Genomic DNA, 23,750 nt, shown 5'->3' with positions numbered 1-23,750 from the left:
CCAACAAGTAATGTCTCACCTGTCCCCTCTTTGACATAATGAACGGCTCAATTATGCTAAGGGGACAGCGTGACATTTGGCTTCTCTTCAGCGGTTCGTACGAGGCGGGTGGTGCGCGGGCCCCGGGCTGGGCTACGTGACTACACGGGAGCTGTGCGCACACCCTGCGACGCGATCGGCCCAGCGCCTCAGAACTGCGTTTCCGACTCCTTCCCTCCCGTCAAACACGATCCGTCCGTGGAATGCTTACGGAAAGGTGCTTTTCTTTCTGGAAAAGCTCTACCAACTTCACCCAAGAACATGTCTTTTATATGAATTCTTTTAAATCCAAATGTATCGACTACCCATATTTAGAAAAACCTAGAGAACCTACTTTTAAAACACTACACTCAGTAAGTTACTAGCTATGAGTGAATTAAAAAGTCACCACCAGTAGGGGCTAAAATATGATTCAGTCAGAATACAAAGCGTGGTGTTACGTGAGGCCGGGAGGAGCGTCCCGGATGCCGTGGCTCCGTCACCTGCTCCGGGGGGGCCGCCCGAGCCTGACACACACACGGGGTCCCCACGCACGTCTCCCACTGCCTCCGGGGACCTGTCGTATTGCCTGGCCTCCCGCTCCACGGCCGAAGGCCACCACCAGCCAGCGGCTTCCCCGTGGCCACACTGGGACTCCTGCACGAGCCCGCACCACGGCCACGAGCCACGCACCTCCGGCAAGGCCGCCGCCGTCCTCACAGGAGCCGCACGGACGCCTTGCCGCCGTGGCACCTGCTGGCAGCGCCGGCGTCCTGGGGGTGCGCCCCCCAGTCTGTGAGCACAGCCACCTCTCCCTCCGGTTCTGCCGTGGCGGCACTGCCAGCATGAAACCTGCACTCCGTCAACCTCGACTTTTTGGAAAATGGTACTCTTTCAAAACCAATGTTCGTTTACTTAAATTGTACCAAAATAGTGAATTACTTGTAAGTCCATAGTCTTTTAAAGAATTTTAAAATGTTAATTATCGGCATTGGCAGTTATTGTCATTTAAGTGAAAAGCTCATGAATTTTACACTTTGTTTAATAATTACTTTTGATTTTTTCCATGTCTTTGACAATTCCAAAGACTATGTTTTAATTGTTTTCCAATGAACAGAGTAGCTTAGTTGTCCCAGAATTGCTCTGTGGGTTGAAACCCAAATTGTAAAAAAGGAGGAGGAGGAGAAGTGGAGAAAGAAATCCGTGAGAGACGAAAGAAGGCTGTTCTAGAATTAACACACCCGGAAACAGGAGCAGACCTGAGAGAGCCTCTCAGATGACGCTGTGTCTCTCTCTCTGGCACTGGCTCCCACTGCGAGGCGGATGGGATGTCACTTTTTATGAAAGTTCACATGTTATCTTTATTTTCTTGCTTCTCCTTAAAATCTCACGCTTCCACTACGGCATCCTTAAAACTCCCCACGGACATTAAGCTCAATGAGCCTCGGGAGGGCAGAGTCGCCCGGAGAGATTTTTCTGGAACCTCGTCCGACCGTTGAGCTGGCACACACTGCTCGACCCCGTGTCCACTCGGTGTCGAGACACTGACGCGGCCTTTCTCAAGTGCTCAGTGTGACGCCAGTGTTTTAAGGAGGCTGCACACCCGGGCCATGGCAGCGAGAAGGGCAGAATCATGGCCGGGGGGACCATCAAGGAGGCTGTTTACCTGGTGCCCCATTCACACTGCTGAGCCCTCCTGCCCCAAGGAGAGAAATGGCGCCTTCTTCACTCTCACTTCCAGACCAGCGTCCGCACCAGCAGGTCTTTGCTGACCCTGCCTTCTTCCTCCCACACCTTCAATTCCTCAGCTCCAACTTGCTAAAAATGTGTCCACAGTGAACAAGGTAACAGAGGAAGAACACTTGGATTTCCATTTCACATGTTTTAAGTGGATCCCAAACATTCTGACTTCTTTTTGTGATTCCAGCTGTCTTCCCCTCCCCTCCAAGTTCTGTGATGGTCAAGAGGAGTCCTTCCCAAGCCCGTTTGGCTTGCACCACCCACCTGGGTCTTTGAGAATCTTCTAGAAATCCTAGGTTTTCTCTGGAGAATGTTGGTTGGAGATTGAGGCTCAGGTTCCATAGATGACGTATAATTCTCAGATCTGACCAGAGCTGGCAGCCTGACCCCTCACCCTTCCCTCTGGAGGAAGGGTCTGCTCCCCAAGGCAGGAAGGGGGCCTCTTGACCCAGGGAACCACCTTGGAGAGGGTGTGCCTTTCGGAATGAGATTCCCCAAGACTTGAGCAAGGAGCCCCGGGCATTGGACTTGAGAGGAGACCCACTTATGAGAGCACAGATCTTCTCGGGGGTCCTGCCCCACTGCTGGGTCACCTGACAGCACCTGCCAGACACGCCAACACCCCCCGCCCCCACTGCTCACCTCCAAGGGACCCCGTGGCATCCCCCCCTTGACTTCCACATGAAACACCTCACATCAATCCCTCCTGGAATATTCCATCGTGTGAAGGTGTCCTCAATGTGCCATGAGCAGATTCAAATGCCCAGACACACAGGAGGCTGGCGAGCATGATGGGTGACGGAGCCAGGGCCCTACACCTGCCGTGGCTGCCTCTGCCCCCGACTGCCCGAGAACCCGGCTGACCCTTTAGAAACGGTGACTACCAACGAAGCCCCAGGACGAGGCTGGCAGTGGATGGCTTGGGTTCCACCAGCGAGGAACCCCCTAGAGGAGTTCTGCCCTCTCCAGGTGGGAGGGCGCGGCTCCTGGTGACAGATGGCAGCATCAGCAAAGTGTGCCGTCACGGAGGGTCCCACACGCACGACGCCAAGACTAGTGAGGATGTCAGAACACACCGCTCGGGAAGCCGCCTCCCAGCTGAAGAGTGAGAGAGTGGGGGTCCTTCATCTGGCAAGGTCAAGGGTCCATCCCCATTTGCAGGGGACGTGCAAACCCAGCCCTGAGGTGTGGAGGGGGGTCCATCAACACTCACACCCCTAACCCAACAGCTGTGCACAGAAGGCCAGAAGCCCTCCTTCACGGGACACGTCAGAAAAGCACAAGATGGGGGGCACAGAGGAGGCGCAGCCCCTGTCACGTCAGCGACATAACACAAGTTCCAGCCAGCAAGCGTCATTCTCACTGAGGAAGGGCAAACGCGTGTCCTGCAGCCCGTCTGTGCACGCGCACAGGGTGACCCGCTGCCGCCCGGCCGGCGTTCTCCAGGCCCGCCCTCCCCGTCCTGCTGCGAGTCCGCGAGAAGACGCAGGGCTCAGGCTCCACTGCGGGCCACTGGCTGGGGGTCCAGGAAGCGCCCGGGGGGCCGAGGTATAACATGGGCCGAGCACCCACACTGCAGCAAGCGACAGCTATGGACCGTGATTTCCCCGAGCCCGCTTAGCACTTTGCACTCCTCTCTTATCAAGGAAGTAAGACCATGGCTTCACAATTAGAAACTTCCAGTGCTCAAGGTCACATATTCTACCTAATTATGAACCTCCAAGGGCAGCATCCCAAACTCAGCGTGACAGGGCCACTCACCGGTGCTGAATTGACCCCAGCGCCCAAATACGACTTGTGAAGTATGCCTGCCTTAGGGACTCACCAGAGAGGGTTTGCACATAGAAGGCCCCCAGCAGCGTGCAAGGCATGGTAAGAAATAAATACTCGGTCTGCATCCTTCACTAGACTCCTGGCACCAAGCAACTAAACCCCTTGGAATTTGCTGAGTGACCCGAACGTCTTGCTGTGTGTTCACTGGAAGCCCCTCTGACCACCGCTGGTCCCTGCGGATGTGGTGACTCCTGGGGCCCGGCTGGTCCCCGTCTCCAGAAAGGCTGGTCCTTCTGCTCCACCCCCAATGGCCAGGGAGGGACGGGCTGCGGATTCAGTCCAGTCCCCTGGCCGGTGACACAATCAGCCATGCCTTCGTACTGAACCTTCCAGAAAGTACCGTGAACCACAGGGTTCGGGGAGCCTCCTGATCGTAGACGCTCCCATCCTGACAGTGGTGCTTCCCGGGGCACGGGTGCTCCCAGACCTCCCCCCACAGCTCAGCCACGGGGTCCCTTCCGTCCGCTGGTCCGGGTTGTATCCTTCATCAGACTATAACCACGAGTAAACCTTTTTCCTGGGCTCCATGAGTCATTCTACAAACTATCAGAGCTGAGGGGAGGTTGTGGGAACCCCTGAATTTGCAATCAGCTGGACCAAAGTGCAGGTGGCCCGGGACCCGATTTGTGTCCGGATCTGACAAGAGGGCAGCACTGGGGACACAGCCCTCAGCCGGTGGGGTCTGCGCAACTCTGAGCCGGTGCTGGAACTGAATTGAACCGTAGGACACTCCCTAAGTGTCGGGGCCACTGGAGAACCGGGCATGAAGAGTGTGTTAGCAGAAGGAGGCTCTTCCCCAAGAGGCATTTTCAGGGTGCGGAGTGGCCTCAGCTGACGACAGGAGCTGGGAGGAGGGTGCTGACCACTGACCATGCAGAGAAGGAAGGGGTGCCACGTCACTCCAGTTCAGACCATTATTCACCACCACAAACGGGTGATCGGGGCTTGCTGCTCACCAGGTCACCACGCAAGGCTGAGCTCAGACGGCAGCCAGCAGCAGGCGGCTGCTCCCACCCAGAATGCACGGGAAGCGACACGGGACGCTGCCGTCTGAATCCCTCCAGCTCTGTCCTGCCTTCTAATCTTCACATTTTAAAACTAAGTTTTATTATAATAACCTTTTTCTTCTGCTTCCAAATGACTCCATTATTAAAGGACATTTTTAAAAACCAAAGACAGTGGCTCCCTCGTGGAGGGTACTCTGAGCACGGCGTACTCAGAGATCCGGAATCCTCACAGGGCCACTGGAGAAAGCCAGACACGTCTTTAATTAACAGCCATTCAGTTACTATTTTCTTGCAGGAGAGGGGAAAAAAAGCTCTTTGAAGCATAAGGGGCTACATTTTCTTCAGACGCCATCCTTCCCTGATATGTATGCAACAGCTTATTATTTTAATACAGATTTGCCGACGCACGGGAGCTGGGTAACTTATCACCTAAACGCTACTTTTCCTGCTGCAGAATGTGGCGACCAGGCGATGCTGTACTGCCCCGGGCCGCAAATTAATACTTCAAGCACAGCATTACGTAAGGAACATGCCCTTTGTCTTTGGTGCCAACAGAAGGGGGTGGGGGTTCAGGACAAGGCTGCCTGTCGCCGCTCCCACATGGCGGGACATCTTACCAGGGAGATCCGGGCACCGGGGTAGAGGCCACAGGTCTGTTGCCCTTCTCTGCGCTGTCCTCTCTCGTGACTAGTATGGATGGAGACTCCTTTCAACAGAAAGAGAAGGATAGCACTTTTTTTTAATTTAAACACTCATCTTCAATTAGGCAACCAAGTGAAAAGTAACACGTCCCCTGCAGACAGCCATGCCTCCAGCACCCACTGGATAATGACCCGCTCAGTACAGCTAAGCAAATGGGACCGAGCAATTATGCTGAGAATACGGAATTTAAGGCACAACAGACTGTGCTGAGGAACCCAGACAAAGGCATCTCCCTAATTACCCCAAATTGGCCAAACTATCTGCTTTTGCAGATATAGAGACAGGCAGCCGCCGCCCAGAGGTGGCTTCCGGAGGCCTTAACATCTCACGGGCGGAATATCAATCACGGAGGATTCATCTCCAGCAATGGGCCGACCCAGAGGCTGGAGTCCGGTGCTCCCAAAACTGTGCACTCTGGAGGAGGGTCTACAAGCTGTGAGGAGGCCTGGGTCCAGCTGGACCTGCCCGGGCCCCTAAAGACGGGGGCAGGGGACACACAAGCCCACGTCCTTGCAGCCTCTGCTGATGTCTCCCCTCCCCGAGCACTGGCTGGGGGCAGAGTTGGGGGGGTTCCAAGGTGCAGGGGATTCTGGTGCAGAGCTGGGTTTGAACATCACTCTGGGTCTGTGTCCCTATTTAGAAAATAAAGAATGTTTGAACATTACACCACCTAGAAGAAAATGAAGATGTATTCTCTAATATTAAAAAGGAAAAAAAAAAAAACCATGGCCAGGACATTTGCTCATTGTTCATTATGGATGCAGTTTGGAGTGAAACAGAGGCTGCTTGAGGGTAGAAAATACAGAAAATACGGGGCGATTATAGCACCCACAGGGAAGCTGAGCGCAGCCTTGGATTAAGCGTTAGCTGCGTTCACGGGTGAAGAACATTGGACTTTCGTCCAACGGGGAAAGCAGAACCGGGTCCCTAGGGTAGAGCCACGAAAGCACAAGGAGGAATCTTTTAAGACGTGCCATCTCCACTCTGGAGCCGTGGACAGGAAGAGTGGAATCTCAGTGAGCGCGGGCGCCGTCCCTGTGCGGGAAGGACATTTTCTCCTTCTCCCGCTAATAACATCGTGCTCTCTTTCTCTTAGAACATTGGATGACATTAAAAAATACCCAGAACGCTACTCAAAGCAACAATCAGGCTCTCAGAGGAGAGTGTCAGCAATTAAAGCTCTAGATTCATTGAATATAAAAAAAAGAAGAAGGCCATCCTAAAATTCCAGAATCTCTATTCCCACCTGTATTCATGCCAGGATGTTATGGGATGAGACACTGTAAGTGAGATGATTAACCGCCTGCGTAGGCAGTAGGCCGGGAAGGCTCAGGGCGGCCACACGGCAGAGCCGGCCAGCAGGGTGGGCCGTGCACAGAAGCCCACGCGCTGATCCAGGGCCCCGAGGGCTGCACCCCCTGTCCATCATGTCATCCTCCCTTCACACAGAGGTGCTGGAAAGGCAAACGCTAAATTCTGGAATGCGAGATCCAGACAAAAATCTGCGAGAGCCCCAGCATCTCTGAAGCCCAGACTGCAGTAAGTCCCACGCAAGGAAATGTGGCATCTATGGGGCCACCCCGTTGCCACTTGCCAGCCCACGAGCTGGGGACGGAAGGGCCCGTGTGGCCGGGGGTGGATGGCCAGTGTGAGCAGAGCCGGTCGAGAGGAAGGACACAAGTCGTGAGATGAAAATGTCCCCCCGGAAGGGCCCCCGCGTGGTCTCGGGCTGAGGCCAGAGGGAAAGGCATGCCCCCTACAACCAGCGATGCCCACCCAGGAGACCAGGGGTCGGGCCACCTCCTTCCTACGTGTGTTTCCCCTGAGGCCCTTCACTCACGGGCACAGAACATTTCACGGAATAAATGAGGTTTAATTTATATAATTATCCTTAAGTTCTAAAGTTTAAGAATAATTTCTTTTAGACCTTCCGGGTAGTAGAAGGTCTACTGTGAGAAAAAAAAGCCCAGGATAAATAATGAGCATAATATATATATATATATATTGAGACGAGCATTTCCATTACCAATCCAATTAGAAAAACGAGGGGAGATTTTCATTATGGAGCTAAATGAACAGTAGAAACCCAACGAGAGCCTCTGAGCAGTAGATTACCCCCGCTAATTACTCACGCAGATTTGGCGGGGCGTGATTTGTGATGGGGGCTAACATTCAAATTTGGCAAAACTGGGATTCTCTACTGCTAATTACCAGGGTCCTCCGTGGCGCACACGCTGGTTATGATTTCCTGTTGCTGATAAAAATGGCTAATCATGGCATAAAACTCCCTTTCCATGTGAAAGTAATAAAACTGAGTTAGAGGCGTGGAGCCCAGTGATAAAAAAGTAGTTAAGGCACTAGAAAGGATATTTGTTTACTAAATATGTAATTCTGGCACGGGTGTTAATCTCTTACAGAGAAATCCTACATCAGGGAGCAAAAGTCTCATCTGCACTAACATTTGTGACCCCTTACGCCCTGTAGCCTTGGCCGTGAGGATGGGAAGAGGAGCCCGTGATCGTGGCCGTGGCCATCCCTAACGGGGGAACTATCAGCACGCGCGGCCTGCGGGAGCAGAGACGCACCCCACGGAAGTGAGGCCGGAACCCTCTGGAGACTCTGGGGCGACCACAGGCCCCAGGAGGCTTGACAGGTTGGAGAGAATGAAGTGCCATTTGTGATTTTCACGGTGGCTCCGACAGCTGACCCCTGGGATCTTCCACGGGAAGGTGAATGTGCCGAACGCACCCTCGGGCAGTCCCTAAGGTGCCATTTGGCAGAAAGGCAGAGAGAAGGGCCTAAGACTGGAAAGTGTGGAGAAAAAACAAATGTGTGTGGGGTTTGACGCCCAGGAATTTAAAAACTCCCAAACCAGGCTCTGGCCTTGCCTGGGGGTGTCTGTGGACCCACAGCCAGGCCCGCCCCGCCCTCTCCCGAAAGCGGGCGCAGCACACACGGGAGGCCCAGGTTACCGAGCAGAGCCCCGCCCTGCAAGGCCTGGAGCCAGGGCCCGCGGGGGCTTTTACCAAAGCCGGACCCCCGCCCCCATCTGTGGTCTGGAATCCACACTCCTGCTGGATTTGGCTCTGTTTCCCAGAGAAGACCCCAAAGCGTCAGTGCACAAGGGATGGGGGAGGGAGCTGGGTTGGGCCCGAGGGGCGCTCTGGGCCCAGGACACCTGGCCCGGGGTTCGGGCCTGTCACAAGCAGAGTCCAGACACCAACCTTGTCCTCTCCGTCCCCAGCCCGGCTCTTCCTGTCTGCGTGCAGCATCAGGCCGGGAGGGCCGGGCGCTCGGCCACGCTCTCTGCTTTTATCTGTTGGACCAAAACAGTTGTCATTAGCATTCCACCTGTCACATCACTCTGGAAAACACACGGGGACAAAACGTGGCCTTGGAAATTCACACGGGCTGCACTCGGTGGGCCTCCCACAGAAGGGCCCTGACTGCGGCCTCGTGACACCGTCCCTCCAATGACACTGAGGTCCCCTGGCAACCCTATCAAAGCCTGCGTACCGGCCACGGCACCACCCGCCACAGTCGCGGACCAGGCCACGTGAGGTGTGGGTTGATGGCCATGACATGGCAGACTGAAGGCCTCCCTGAGGAGGAAATGGGCTGACGTGGGGCAGAAGGACCAGGCTTTCTTGGGCTTCGGGGGCTGGTGGCCACCATGGGCCACCTCGGCCCCCATCCTGACCAGGGGACGAGCGGGGCCCACAATAGTCAGTTCCCACACGTGGACCCTAAGTTCCCAAAGTACACGTGGGCCAACGTGGGCACTGGTTTTCCGACCCACACGGCTCGAGGTGAGGGAGGGGAAATGGCAAAATCACGGGTTCCGGATATAAGAACGAAGATTAGGTTCCATCCTCTTCTAAAATGTCCACTCAACCCTCAGATGTTTACAAGCAGGAAACAGTGAAACACAGCAAGATTAACCACTGTTTTAATACTAAGGATTTTTTTTTTATTTTAACGTTTATTTATTTTTGAGACAGAAACAGAGAGCCAGCGGGGGAGGGGCAGAGAGAGGGGGAGACCCAGAATCGGAAGCAGCTCCAGGCTCCGAGCTGTCAGCACAGAGCCCAACGTGGGGCTCGAATCCACGAATTGTGAGATCATGACCTGAGCAGACATTGGCCGCTGAACCGACTGAGCCCCACAGGCGCCCCACGAATTTTAAAAATCCCCAGCCATCTAACCACACACCAACCTAGCAGATACACCCTGGAACGGGTGTGAAGGTCAGGCCTCTGGGGCTGCTGTCTGTCCAGCACAGTTAGGAAGGCCTTGGGCTGGTCATTCCCTGGCTGGCAATCAGCACCGCTTTACACACGTATGTGTGCATGCACATGTGCGCGCACACTCACACACACGCTCACACGGTGGGGGCAGGGAAGGTCCTGCGCTCACAGGGCAGATCAGGACAGGGCAGAGCTGGGGGCCAGGGGAGGCCAGGCACCTCCATCCCACCTTCCTTAACCTGCTGCAAACTTCAGCTTCTTCTGCCGCCGCTGATCCTGGCAAGGAGGCCGTGGGAAGGGGACACACAGGCGGGGACCCCACGTGGGGCCGGCGTCTACACCTGGGACCCTGGGGGCTGCAGACCCGAGTCCTGCCGGGAAACCTGCCAGGAAGCCTGTCCCCACGCCCAGGGGTGGTCAGCGCTGACCACCGGGCCCTGGGGTGGCCGTGACCACCCCCGGGGGACATGCGTGAGGGCCTGGCAGCCCCAAATAAGGGTCCATCCGCAGTCAGCCCTGGGGAAGGAGCCGTCCAGCTTTTGCTGAGCTGTGTGACCAAACCAAAGTCAAGAACGTTCTAACCACATGGGCAGTGGACACAATTTATTTTTGCTCATGGAGACAAGCAGAGCCCCGGGTCTATGCCAGCATGTCCGGAACCTGTTAGGAGTCACTCCCCAAAACCCATTCTCGTCCAGGTGTGAGGAGCAGTGCGGAGCCTGGGCGCGGGCTCCTGCCACCCACCCGCAGCCCTACAGCCCGGGAGGTGATGGGGCCTCACGTCCATGCAGAGGCGGGGATGGGGGGTGGGGGTGCTAAACAGGGGGAAAGACAGACGCGGCAGCAAAACACGGCCTGAGAAAGCAGAGGGGAAGAAGCAGGACTCAGGTTACCGGTGCCTCAGGAAGACGGGTTTTCACCCTGAAATCACAGCACCGCTTCCCTCAGTGTTTTATGTCGTATGCGGGAAGCCTTGTCCCCACATTAACGATGCCTGACGCACCAGCGTCAACGCCAAGGCCCCTTCCATCGACGCCTCCTCCTGCGGCTGCCCCTCCCTCCTCTGCTCCCTGGAGACCATTTGTGTGGGAAGACTCACGATCTAAACATCCGGCAACTTCAGCCATGTTTTCTTCCTCTGCCGGAACCAGTCAGAAGCACGTGTGGACGATTCCATTAGATCAAGGTCACACTTTCCAGATACTCTGCTCCCTGCACCCAGCCCAGGAGCTCCTGCCTATAACAAGACCTCAGACTCCAGGGATCCCCATCTGCGTTCTCGATGGCCCCTCAATCCGACCACCCACCAACTGTGCTCGGGACCAGAGAGGGCTTGTCCTGAAGGCCTCTGAGGAGCGGGTCCCCCCTCCCACCGGCAGCTGGGCGTGCACCAGGTCTGGGTGTGGGAGGGGGGTGTCTAGACGGGCCAGAGACACGTGGGTAGGGGGACCATGGAGGACAGGAGGGCCCACGGAGGGCGGGTGTCCCCGGGAGCCAGGAGACGGAAGGAGGCCACCCTCCGGTGAGCCTGCGGAGCCCTCAGAGAGCAGCACTGAAGGAGCTGCTGAAGGCAGGACCCCAGGCCTGTGCTCCTTGCTGCGTGAGGGACGCGGAGAACAGAAGTGAGCCAAGCCCACCCTCCTGCATCCCCGTGGAGACCCAGCCCAAAGTAGGCCTGAGGGTGGAAGGACTCCGACTCGGGACGAGTCTCGCTCTTGGGTGACGGCCCTGGACCCCGCCTGTTTACTTACAGAGGAGTCTGACTTTGTCGCTAGAGATGAGCGGATGGCTGCCTTCTGCCGCAGCCAAGCCAGGCCTGAAGGGGCCGTGCAGGGCGACAAGGGGGTGGGGTCTCGCTCTGCACGACAGACTCCATGTTTCCCTGTGGTGGCTCCCGCAGGCCACGGCACCCGTGACGCAGGACGCGTGTGGGTGACTCCTCCGCCCCCAGTACACGTGCCGTGGAAAGTGCGCTGGGAGCCGACCACCGGCCGCGGGTCGCCCAGCTGACGTCAGGTGCAAGCTGCCTTATTGAGGTTTACTCCTCATTATCTCGAGAAAGCATGGAAACCTTTCTTTTACTGAAAATAGTTGATCTTGGTAAAAACCACCTGCTCCCAATCTGGCTTTGGAGGTAATGGTCTTGCACGGCTCTCTGTGACTGGCTCTCTGAAGCCGGTAAGGATCGTTTTGATACCCTGTGTCACAGCGCCCACCCCCAGACTCCCTGGGGCAGGTGCTCCCGTGTCACAGCTCCGACCCCCAGACTCCCCAGGGCAGGTGCTCCCACGTCACAGCCCTGAGCCCCAGACTCCCCGGGACAGGTGCTCCCGCGTCACAGCCCCGACCCCCAGACTCCTCGGGACAGGTGCTCCCGCGTCACAGCCCCGACCCCCAGACTCCCCGGGACAGGTGCTCCCAGGTCAGAGCCCCGACCCCCAGACTCCCCGGGACAGGTGCTCCCGTGGAGTCTGCATCTTCTAACAGCCTGGGCTTGCAGTGCCCGTGGATCCCCAGCTCTCACACATGATCGGGTCACCGTCTAGACTGTTTGGCCGCGGGAATACTTGCTCTGAGCCTCCCCCGGGGGCCACTTGTGGGGTCTGCTCTGGCAGGTTCAAGGAGTCCTTGCTCTGGGCCTCTCCCCAGACTGCATAAAACTCTCCCTGGAGGAGCAGAGAACAGGTTTACGGAGGGAAATGTACCAGCTGTGATGGCAGAGGCCCCGAGGCCCCCAGGCCGTGAGGTGTTTTGCTGACAGAGGGAGGAGGGTGCCCGGAACTTTCCGTGCCGTCCACATATTGATCACGCCACTCCGTGATCTGAAGTGCTCTCAAGTGGCCTGCGTTCGGTTTTCCTCCAGGCCAGGCTGAGAGGAGAGGGGCTGGGGGGCTGGGAGGGCGGCCTGCAGGTGTGGACGGAGGGAAGGCGTCTCTGCTGAAAATTGCCACTCCCGTCACCTGACAAGTGGTTGTTTGCTGCCCGTGTGGGATCCGCACAGCAGTGGGGGGGGGGGGGGGGTGCAGGTCTGCTGGAGCTGTGCCTGTCCTCCGATCAGCAGACGCTGATTACACGGGATAAGGCGCTAGGCTTTTTAAAATACATTCAAAATTAAAATGAACAGCCAAGAAGTCGAAGTGTTATCAAAAGGATATGAGAAAGACACCAGTATCTCCATCCAGGAAGCTACATCCAATCCGATTCCAGCTCAGCAGCTCTTGACCCCCCTTGCACTCAGTCTCTCCATCCACAGCATGAAGTAACCCCTGCCTTTCTCCCAGTCTGGGGGTTCGAAGAGTCACCTCAATACTGGGAACTCTTGGGGCCCATCCCAAGGAAAGAGAAGTGACCTCGGGGGGCTGGTGAGAACAGTCTTCGGGTTCCTGCTGGGGAGAAGGGCCAGCTGTGGGAAATGCATTAACCCCAAGGAGAGATAATTAACCGTTTCTATTCTCAAAGCCAGTAGAGACCTCTGATGGAGGGTCCCTTTGGACCCACCCCCTCCGGTGGATTTGGAGGTAAGTGGGAAGTCTCCTCTGAGGCTGAGGGACCCCTGACTCACCCACGTTTCCCCCAGGGTGCCACGGGGCCACAGGGGACCGTGGGACATCGTGAGTCCATACCACGGACCCCCGCCCCGTGCAGCCGGCCTGGGCCTGCAGCGTGCTGGACATTAACCACGAGGCAGGCTCAACAGAGGCCCATGGGGGGAGGGGGACTGTGCCTGCACACACGTGTCTCTCCCCAGTGGCTTCTGGGGAGTGGAGGCGTCTGGGACACTCCAGCAGTCACGGGGGCCTCGTGGTCTGTGTCTGCCACCGTCATGGTGACCTCACTTCCATGTTTGAGTGTTCTCACCTCCGAGAACAGCTAGTTCATCACATGCAAACAGCAGTGTCCGTGGAGAATGACGGGCGCCCTTTCCACCTGCACACGGTTTCCCCACGGGCACCATCTTGAAATGATCTCCCCGGGGCTCCGGCAAAGCAGGAGCCATCACCTCATTTTACATGTAAGGAAACCAGACCAGGTGAGCCGTTTCCCGGGTTACAAAATAAACCATTAGGGAGGGCAGAAACGGCTTGTCAATTTAAGTGGCATCGAGCTCCCCTGAAAAACTTGACAATAAAATCAGGAGAAAAGTGCAATTGCTGGTTAAGGTAATAAAAATGACAGACTCGGGCCCATTGTACATGGTTCTGAATGAGGCTTGGAGAGCGCATTGGTTTTCAGAGTCTGCCTCCTGGGAACCAAAGCATTGAAGGCAGACCCCATCCCTCCCTGGGAAAGGGGGGCTTCCAGCTGATGGCTGCCCAGTGGTGAGTCAGCTGGTGCTGCTGGTCGGGGCGCCGATGGACAGACAGACAGAAGCGGGAGAGGCACGGACTTCAGGGACTGGGAAGAGGCAGGGTGGCGGGAGGAGTGGCTGCAGCCGAGGGAGCGGGAGGTCGTTCCTTCAGTCGCCTGCTGTTCATCTTGCCGCCCTGAGGAGCCCCCCCCCCGTCCCTGGGGGCCTTGACCACATCACGGAAAGGGCAGGGCTGAGGGGCTGTCCTCGGGTTCTCAAGCCCCAGCTTGGGGGCTGGAAGGCGGAGACAGAGACCTAAGATCCTGGGGCACCTCCCTGCGGTGCCGGGAGGCTGGGCAGTCAGCGTGGCCTGTCCCCTCCTCTCACCAGGGGACACACAGGCTGCGTCACCCGCCTTCTCAAGCCACGTTACCGCACAGAGCGGCTGCCATGGCCGGGGTCAGGGGGCCACGAATCAACATCAGGGGACACCTGGGAATGTGGCTGCCGGGCTGTGAAGATGAGGCTGGGGACGTCCACACGGACCCACAACTGCAGGGACAGAGGAGCCATGTCGCCCTCTCACTGAGACCCGACACAAGGGAGCCCCAGCAAGCCCCCCGCCAGCGGCAAAGGCAGCCGTCCTGAGGCAGCTGTGTTTGGCGGTTTTCTCAGTCTCTGCCGGGGGTGGAAAGACCAGACGACTGTGGGGGCGGAGCCTCCGAGACCTTGGCCTCAGGCCCGCTCAGAGGGTGGGGCAGCGGGCAGCCAGGATACCGTGTGCTGGGGAGCCTCTAGGGCCCAAAGGGTCCTTGGAGGGGCCAGGGATGTCACAAACCTGCTGCGTCCTGGCCACCTTCCTGCTCCCCCAGCAGAGGCTGGCAAATGAGGGCTAAGGGCACCTTCCAGAACTCCAGTGTAACGAAAGATGATTTTCATATAAATGGCAAATCATTTCTGAGTTCTTCTAAATTTTTCATGGATAGTGATTCCCAGAGTTGACAAGCTGCAGAGAAAACTCATTTTCTACCTGTTTGTAACATCCTGGATCTCACTTTGCAGGAACAAAGGGTTTTAAAACACTCACATTAGAGGGTGTGAGCTTGGCTGCAAGGTGGCTCCACCCCGGTGACGGGCTTCTGTCCCCTCCGTCCCCAGCCAGGCTCCCACACCGGGGAGATTCCAGAACCTGCTGCCACTCTGCCTGCGTGAGCCAGGAGATGGTGTCACCCCTGTGGAGATGATGGCCATCCTCCCTGGATCATTCTAGAAGCCGAGCCCCCGCACTCTGATGAAGGCAGGCCTGTGATGGGGCGTGGCGACCGTATGGCGGGGTTGCGGTGGTCTGCAGGGGACAGCAGCCCGTGGGCGGCTGGGGGGACAGCGTGGCTCCCGCGTGTCCAGCAGGAGGCAGATAGGAGTGTGCAGCGCCCCCTCGCCCGGACGCCTTGTTCTGGCCGATGGGGAGGTCAGAGACTTCCAGCGAACTGGCCCCAGTGCTGTGCCACGACCAGAAAGCCTCTCCAAAGTCACCGGGGCCCCGAGCGGAGGAAGTGGGCGCCCAGGAGCAGCTGTGTGGGGAGGGCCCTGCAGTGCCAGCGCCAGAGCCACCTCGCTGGCCCTAATAAGCGTGTGTCCAGTGAGGGGCTGAGTGACCTACAGGTGGGTCCCACCCAACTTCACAAACTGTGTTTGAAGCTATAATTATCATCCAAAGTAAGAATATTGAAGGCAAGAGGGACACAGCACATGAGAATTTCCAGGAGAAAGGAGGTTCCCAGCACTCTGACCGCTACATGCTGGACTTGGCCACAGACACGGACCAGGAGGAGAGGAAGGGAGCAGGTGGACGCAGGGGTACAGAGGGTCCTGCGAGTGTCCGCAGGGGTGAGGCGGAGGCAGGCAGGGTGGGGGAAGAGAGGGAGAGAGGTTCCTGTCACCTCGCAAACCATCATTTGCATTTTCCTGGGGCTCCAGTAGAATGTGTTGCAAAAGCACAGCGTTTGAGCTTTTCCCAAAAGCGCATCTGCTTCACGGTCCGGCTGCATCTTCCCCGCATCACCCACCCTCCAGGCCATGTGGAGTCACGGCCTCCAAAAGCAGGAAATCGCCTCCTCTCTCCCTCCACCCGGGCTGTTGCAGCAGACTGGCCGCCATGAGGTCCCAGCAGTGCTGGTCACTGTGGTTACTCGGGGGACGTGAGCCGCCTCCCGGGGCTCCGGGGCCGCCCTGCGGTGGACGCTGCACCCCCTGCACACAGCCTCACAAATGCCAGCTGGTCTGGGACGACTCCTTAGTCCGCACAGAGGACAAATACGCCGGCCATGAGCCACTGCTTAGTCAGTTATTCTCAGGTCTATATGAGCCAGAAAAGAATGGAAGAAAAGTTGTCTCTGTTACAAAAACCACAAATGCTACCCGCTGCTTTCAAACCACAGACAATATCTCTAAAAGCTGCCCCGAAGCATGTCATTGGCGGGAGCCCCTCCTCTGGCCCTGAGGGCCCTGCGTCCTGTACTCTTGCTCTGTGTTCTTGCTTCCTCGGAGGGTCGCAGGGGCGGGGGCACCTCTCACATCCGCATGCCTCCCAAGGCCTCAGCGAACACCTGTTTCTGGGGCCCCGAGCGGCTGAGCAGGTAACGGGCTTGGGGACGTAATCTCACAAGGCTGCCGGCCGACAGGCTAACCCTAACCCTGACCCTGACCCTGACCCTAATCCTGACCCTGACCCTAATCCTGACCCTGACCCTGACCCTGACCCAGATCATAGCCCCCCCAGGGCCCTGGGGTCAAGCTGTCCCTGGCCTCCTCTGCTAACAGACCGTGGCCTGTGTCCGTCTTTTATCCGAACAGCCCATCCACCTGGGACACCTGCTCCGCCCTGAGCTGTTCCCGAGCTTCCTCACGGCCTCCTTGGAGCCTTCACAAACCCAGGGCCTGAGATCCTTAGGGAGGCCGGTCCTTCCACGGAGAGGACGCAGCTCTAGGACCCGCCGCCCACACCCCTGCACCAGCAGATTCACGCCTGGGCCCTGGGACTCCGCCTCACAGCTGCCAGTGTCTGGGGGGCCCTCAGGACGCTGCTTTGGGCCCCAGCCCCGGGGGCTCCCGGGTCACTTTCACAGGATTATGAACCTAAAGCCACACGATGGCACGAGGGGCGTCCCAGGAGCTCGGTGGAGGTTTCCTGGGCTAACGTAGGAAGGAGAGAGCTGGCGAGAGGCCCTCGAAGAGGCTTTGGCACAGGCCGGCATGGGTTTGCGGCGTGCGTGACTCTGCTTCCCATCAGCCGAGCGGCGACAATGTGAAAGCGAGCCTCCGGTGGCCCGGCCATGCGGCCGGGAAGGGCCTCCTAATGGCTGAGTGTGCTTCCGGGCCTCGCTGACCAGGAGGGGCTCCCTGACCTCGGGGACAGGAGACCCGGTCTCACAGGCTCTCGCCTGGATTCGGAAACTGGCCGTGGAGACACCGGGCACGCCGTGCGGACGTCCCAGTCCCGCAGCCCCACTGCTAAGCACCCGCCTCGGCAGAAGCGCTCCCAGGTTGGCGATCTGGTTTTCCACACTCGATGGCTCTCTTTTATCAAGTTAAATAACAGAATAAACAGATGGGACTCCACCGCACACCCCAAAGACCCACAAATTAATTGTCTAATGAGAAAACACAGCAATTGTGCTGGAGCCTCGCAGACCACCGCGTCAGACTCAGCGTTTAGCAGCTCCGATGTGCTCGTGAACGCGCTCCCCCCGTGGGGCAGGGCCCCGCCTCTCAGCCCTCCTGGCAGCGAGGAAGTGGCAAGCATGGGGGCCCCTGGCTCTGCCCACGGTGGAAACAAAGCAGGTCTGTGCGGGCCGGGAGGGTGACACAGGGCCCCACGTAGTGGGGTGGCGGCCACGTCCCCGTGGTCTCCTGGGCTCTGAGTGGCACCTGTGAGTGGCCCCTGTTCGGGACGTGGAGACAGAGCGTGTCATGCTTACAGGCAGGACTGGCTTGAGTTATAAACATAGAAATATCAAAATATCAGTTGGTTTTTAAACTTTTCTTTCAATTCGAGAATTTGCTAAACAGCGGTATGAAAAACAAGCCCCTCAGAGCGGCCCGTGTCCTGCCAAGCACGGCCCTTCCCTCCCTCAGAGGCCACGGGCAGCCTGGAGTCCAGCCTGGTGGTGGCATTTCCAACCTCAGGACCCTGAAAGTTCAGGCAAGACCCCCCAATGAGGCCACCACGGACAGCCGGGGTCAGGGGTTCCCAGCAACTGCTTCCCATCCCAGCTTACTGAACAAGGACCACAGAACATCCTTGGTTTGGGCTTTGAGGTTCATGATGACTTTGCTAGTCTATAACCGACAGCAAGTGAATAGGTCTTACGCAATGCGGCTCCGGGCGCTGGCAATAGTTTATGGGATGGTCTCTCCGTGAGGACACGGTCCGCACCACCCTTGTGACCCCACCACAGAGGTGACCACCATTTTTACCTCGGTGCCCCCGGACCGCGGGCCTCCCCAGAGACAAAGGGTTTACTACTGTTTCTTCCTCTCTTGCGCCGAAGTTTGTGCCCAGCACTGCCCTGCTCTAAGCACGGCGTGCGGTGGGAGGGACAGGAAGGAGAAGTCTGAGGCCACCGTGGACTTCAGCGGTCAGCAGGGGGTGACCAGCCAACATCGCCAGGGCACCTGGGTGAGGCCAGGCCAGTGGGGCCGGTGACCTTCACACGCAGTGAGCACGGAGAGTCTCCAGGACATTCCACTGAGCCCCCAAGATGGAAAGGAGTGAGGACCAGGGGGCAGGAGCACCACATGCAGATGAGGAAGAGCAGGTGTAAGGTCCCAGAGCCCGATTCCCCTGTGGCGGCTCCAACCCCAGGGGCCATCTTTGGGGGTGGGCTGACGCAGGGGCCAGCGGGGAGCGGGTCCCCTGCCTCCCAGCGGAGAAGCCCCTCCCCACATCTGCACATCCATGAGCAGCGAGAGATGGAAATGTGAAGACAGGGACATGGCCCCAGAGTAAACAATGCTTTCAGGATACATTACGTGTAGAATGTTCATGTTTACACATGTAACAAAAGTGACTGTTATTTTTCAAGGCCCCTAATTAGTGTTCCTATTATTTCATAGAAAAAAGGAATCTCGACGGGGGCCTACGATACCCTCAGGTGTGTTCTTACAATGCGGGAATCAGGTGTTGTAGCCACACAGTTCAAATATTCCTTAACACTGTGGCGCTGCCGGCGCAGGTATCCAGAGCTTCCAACTTTAAAACATCTCCAGATCACCTTTTCATAACCTTTAGTTACACATGGAAGAGAAAGCATGATTATATGCATATTCTAAATTGTATCGTTAAGTTTTATCAAACAGGAGCATTTCTGTAGAACAACGGGACCCGATATTAAAGCAATCGTAACCGAGCAGGGAGGTGTGCGCTCCGTGTTGCTGGAGCAGGAATCATGAGCCCTGAGTGTGGCCTGTGGCGGCCGGGCTGTGGCCGCAGCCTTGGGGGGAGTGTGGCGCTGGATCTCCAGGCTCGAGAGCACCTGCTGCTGCATCTCCTGACGGGCCCCTCAGGGCTCAGGCCGGGAAGGGCACAGCCCCCCCCCACAGTCACTGCCCCAGGGGACTGACCCGTCCGGGGACCCCTGCTGCTCCGAGTCTGCCCAGTGGAGACCCTCCAGTCCTCCAGCCCCACCACGGAGCCCGACTGTGGAGGGGCCTCTCACGTCTTCGTGGGGCTCCGGTACGCACAGGGTTAAATTTGTTTTTCTCCTGTTAATCTGTTCTACACCAATTTAACCATTGGACCAGCCAAGAACATAGAAGGGAAGGTCTTTCTCTCCAGGGACAAGCATGTCCCTTCCCTGAATTTCAGTTTCCCCAACAGAATGGGAAAAATAATGTTTGAGCTGCCACATCAAATACCACAGGCTGAGGGGCCGGAACGGCAGACACATTCCTCACGGTCCCAGAGTCTGGGAGCTGCTGGCCTCCTGGGGTCCTGGTGAGCATCTCGGCCGGGCCTGCCGATGCCACCTTCGTGGTACGTGTTTGTCCCGCAGAGGAAGAGCACTTGCTGGCAACCCTTCTTACAAGGGCACTAATCTCATTGTGAGACCCCCCCCCAGACCACATCCAAATCCAGTGAGGTGCCTGCCTTCAACACCATCACACTGGAGGCTCGGGGGTCAGCATATGAATTTGGGGAACATGGGCATTCGGTCCATGACAAAACCCCATAGAAGATTCTGGTGAAGGGCAGTTCCATGGACAGTGTCTGCCCAGCAGTGTGCACACAATGGGATTCTAACAATCATGGAGGCAAAGTCATCCTAGAGCAGCTTCCCGCAGGGCTGAGCAGGTGCAGAGGACCCCCACGGACCCGCAGCAGAGGGGCTCTCTGGGTCCCTACTCCCCACATGGGCAAGCTCGGGCCCCTTGGGCCCTGTGACAAATGCAGCTCGTTTCTCCAGCTGGGTCTTTCAAACACTTGTCGTAGCAACTATTCTATCACAAAGAGTTTAAGGGAAACATTGATGATTCCTTTCAAATATATTGGGAAAGATGAGTCATTCCTCCCAAAGCATCGTAGCTGTGCTCAGGCGTAGCTGGGGATGGGGGACTGCAAGTCCTCTGATGCAGCAGTGAGTGTGACTGCCTGCCGGTGCTCACGTCGCCAGGCTTTGAGTCAAGCCACCTGCTGACTACCCTAGACCCTTCCCCTGGTCCCAGGCTGAGAGCAGACACAGGAAACAAATCCTAAAGAGTTTCTCATGTGCCCCAAGAGCTGCGTCTGGCACTGTCGTCGTCTGGCAGAGATGAAACACATACCAAGGGAATATCATCATATGCCCTCCTCACCCAGGGTCTTTCTGGCCCCCACACATGCCTGGAGGGGGGCAGTGGTTGGGGCTCATTATGTACAAACATCGAAAAGGATTAGCATTTATTTAAAAACTTGTCTTAACTATAAATCCTGATTTGTAATAAATGCATCCTGACCTAACTCACCTGCATGGTTTAAATGAACAGACACTTACCAGGGTATAGGCCCAGTGCACAAAAGTGTACGTGTGATTCTCATAACTCTATGTGCCTAAAAAACAGGTGATGGTAAAGGAACGGTCGGATGCTGCCGCACATCCCTTCGGTGGCTCGATTCACGTGCCTCTGCCCCAGCGCCTGCAGCCAGCTTCTTCTCCGCAAGCTTGCACGGAGTCCGCTCCGCCTCTGTGCAGACTAATCTATATGAAAATGCAGCCCTCACCTCTCTGATTTATGCTCACACTTAGAAGTAATAAAATTAATACTGCACTTCTCATTTCAGCTGATGAAATTAACCCAGACTTCCTTAAAAAAAATCCAACTTCTTCCAAGTATTTTCTTTGTTTTCAAAAGGGAAGTTATTCCAGTCATTTGATACAAATGGCTTTAATTAGTTGTAAGGCAAACATAACCTTTAACAAATAGAGGCTGGGGATCAGTCGTCGTGTCTAAGGGATAAAAACAGTGCTGCTCGCACCGTGATTTGTGACAGGAGCCGGCGCGATCTGATTTGCTGGCATCAGAGTAAACCCCCGTCACCTGAAAAGAATGATCCGCCCGCGGAGGCCACAGGAAGCCAGCCCATCCGCTCGCACACACAAGCACAGCTTTACAATAGGGGACGCCGGCGAGCAGGAGACGCAGTGCGTCTGCGTCCCGCGTACTCTGTTTGGTGGCCCGGGATGCAGACTCCTGGGGCCTTAGAAGGTGGTAGACGCTCTCTACGGAATGTGCGTTTTTAATGACTTTTTCCTGTAAAGGTGTCAACCCTGCTTTTACCATGAAACACGCGGTAAAAAGTGACCCTTCATTTCAGAAATACTCAGATGAAGGTGTTTGTCCTGAGTTGACCTCTCCCCAGCTCCCCCGTGCTGTTACCACGCAGCAGCTCTTCCAGGACCAGGCTCTTAACCAGCACGTCCACTGCGTGTCCGACCGTGGACCGTTTCAGTGGTACCCACACCTCTCGACGCAGAGTCGAATCCCCTTTCCCCATCAGCATCTTGTTCTCTAGGGGCCCCCGCTGCCTGAACCGCCTGCTCTGTGCCGAATGCCTTCCTCACACACACACAGACACACACACCCACACACACACCCCGCCCTGCACAGGGCTCAGCGCCCCTCCTCCCTGCGGCCGTCCAGGGCCCTCCGCGGTGAGCCCACCACCTCGCTCCGCCCTCCACTCTGTTTCTTGCGTCTTTACAGATTGTACTCAGATTGTCGGCAGATGAATGTCTCCTTCTCGGAAGATAAAGTCCTTCCAGGTAGAAACTGTGTCTTCAGCATCTCTTTTTTTATTTAATTTTTTTTTACATTTATTTATCTTTGAGAGAGAGAGAAAGACAAGGTTCAAGCAGGGGAGGGGCACAGAGAGGGAGACACAGAATCCGAAGCAGCTCCAGGCTCCGGGCTCCGGGCTACCAGCACAGAGCCCGATGTGGGGCTCGAACCCATGAACAGTGAGATCATGACCTGAGCTGAAGTCGGACGCTTAACTGACTGAGCCCCCAGGTGCCCTCAGCATTTCTGTCCTTGACGCACCTGCACAGGAACTGGGGGTGCCTCGGGATCACCCATTTCCATTAGCCTGAGTCACTCTTCTGCCTCGGTGACCAATCCTTCTCTCTGCATCTGGCCAGGCCGAGCTGTGGCTTTTCCAGCTCACCCACTGTCTGCGCCTGTGTCTGTGTCTGTTTGTGTCTGTGTCCACGTCTGCACTGGATATTACTGTTTCCTGGAATTTGTTTCCCTCTTTGCCTGACAGCCCGTCTCATCTTTGCAGTAGAGAATGCCAGAGCTTCCGCCCTCCGCAAAGCCTTCCCATAGATGCCTACTCAGAGTAAAGACCTTATTGCCCTTGTGTGTTTTCAAATATATATATCTGTATTCCAGCATATCACATTTAAATGACTCATTTCATGTCTGCGAGCTCCCTGAAAACAGAAGCCATGTCTTTTAATCTTTAAATCTACTGTAAATCATCTGTGTGATGGACACAAAATAGGCCCTTAATGAAGGTTGGATGGCTTATTAAATGGATATTCGAATGAATAAGCATCCTCTGGGAGAGAGAAGTGGGCTTATCAATCTGCCCCCTCCGTGTGCAGAGCAGTCAAACAAAAGAGAAACAAATTAGCAAAGAAACAAGAAACTGGACACAATACTCTGCAGAAGCCACGAGGCAGCTAGCGAGGGGATTTTCCATTCCAGAGAGACAGCGATCATCGAAGGGCCCCGCTGCCGCCCGGCTGGCTCCCAGCACACCCAACCTTGAGTAAGATCGGCCTCTGGGCACCCCGTGTGGATGACAAAGTCACAGTCCACTTTTTACCGGCTGACTCGAAAGACTGAAGGGGCAGCTGGAGGCTGCCGGACACCTGAGCATGCGTGCGGCGCAGCACGGAAGAAAGGGCCAGCTGCAGGACACAGGTTGGGGGGGGGGGCAGTGGCCCTCACGTAAGGGAGGGAAAGCCGTGAAGCCGTTCTTACTGGGGTCTGCTCGCACTCTGCACGGCGTCCTCAAAGGCAGTTAAGGGACTGCTTTATCCACGAAACAAGAACAAAATGCTGCCGAAAATAACAATCAGAAAGCATAACTAATCCCTAGAAACAAATGTGTAAAATAGATGATAGACGTTATATTATATATATTTGCATATACACTTCTATTTCCCAAAGAGCTGCCTCACCCTTTACTTACACATATATGTATAAAACAGGTATGAATTTATATCAGTATGTGTATATATACATATGAAAGACAATATCAACTATCTTGGAATAGAGAAGAATGTGATCAAGATTTTTAAGACAGAGGCCTGATCTTGGGTTTGGCGGTGGATCACCGGCGAGGGCATCAACAGCACAAGCCACAAAAGA

General features: G+C 56.3%; 1 protein-coding gene across 1 annotated transcript in view; it reads right to left on the bottom strand.

Annotated features, from left to right (window-relative positions):
* TCERG1L (transcription elongation regulator 1 like) overlaps positions 1–23,750 on the bottom strand; it is a 179,224-nt gene that overhangs the window by 54,283 nt on the left and 101,191 nt on the right. Inside the window, exons 8-9 of the mRNA XM_039245738.1 lie at positions 8,525–8,616; positions 5,216–5,304 (exon numbers count right to left, since the gene is read on the bottom strand). Of these exons, the coding sequence (XP_039101669.1) occupies positions 5,216–5,304; positions 8,525–8,616 (181 nt within the window). The remainder of the gene's footprint in view (positions 1–5,215; positions 5,305–8,524; positions 8,617–23,750) is intronic.

The sequence above is a fragment of the Hyaena hyaena genome, unplaced genomic scaffold (genome assembly GCF_003009895.1).
Source record: "Hyaena hyaena isolate Hyena2069 unplaced genomic scaffold, ASM300989v1 scaffold_265, whole genome shotgun sequence".
NCBI classification, from domain to species: Eukaryota; Metazoa; Chordata; class Mammalia; order Carnivora; family Hyaenidae; genus Hyaena; species Hyaena hyaena.
Note: the sequence above shows the minus strand (reverse complement) of the source record. Positions and strands in the feature narration are given on the sequence as shown.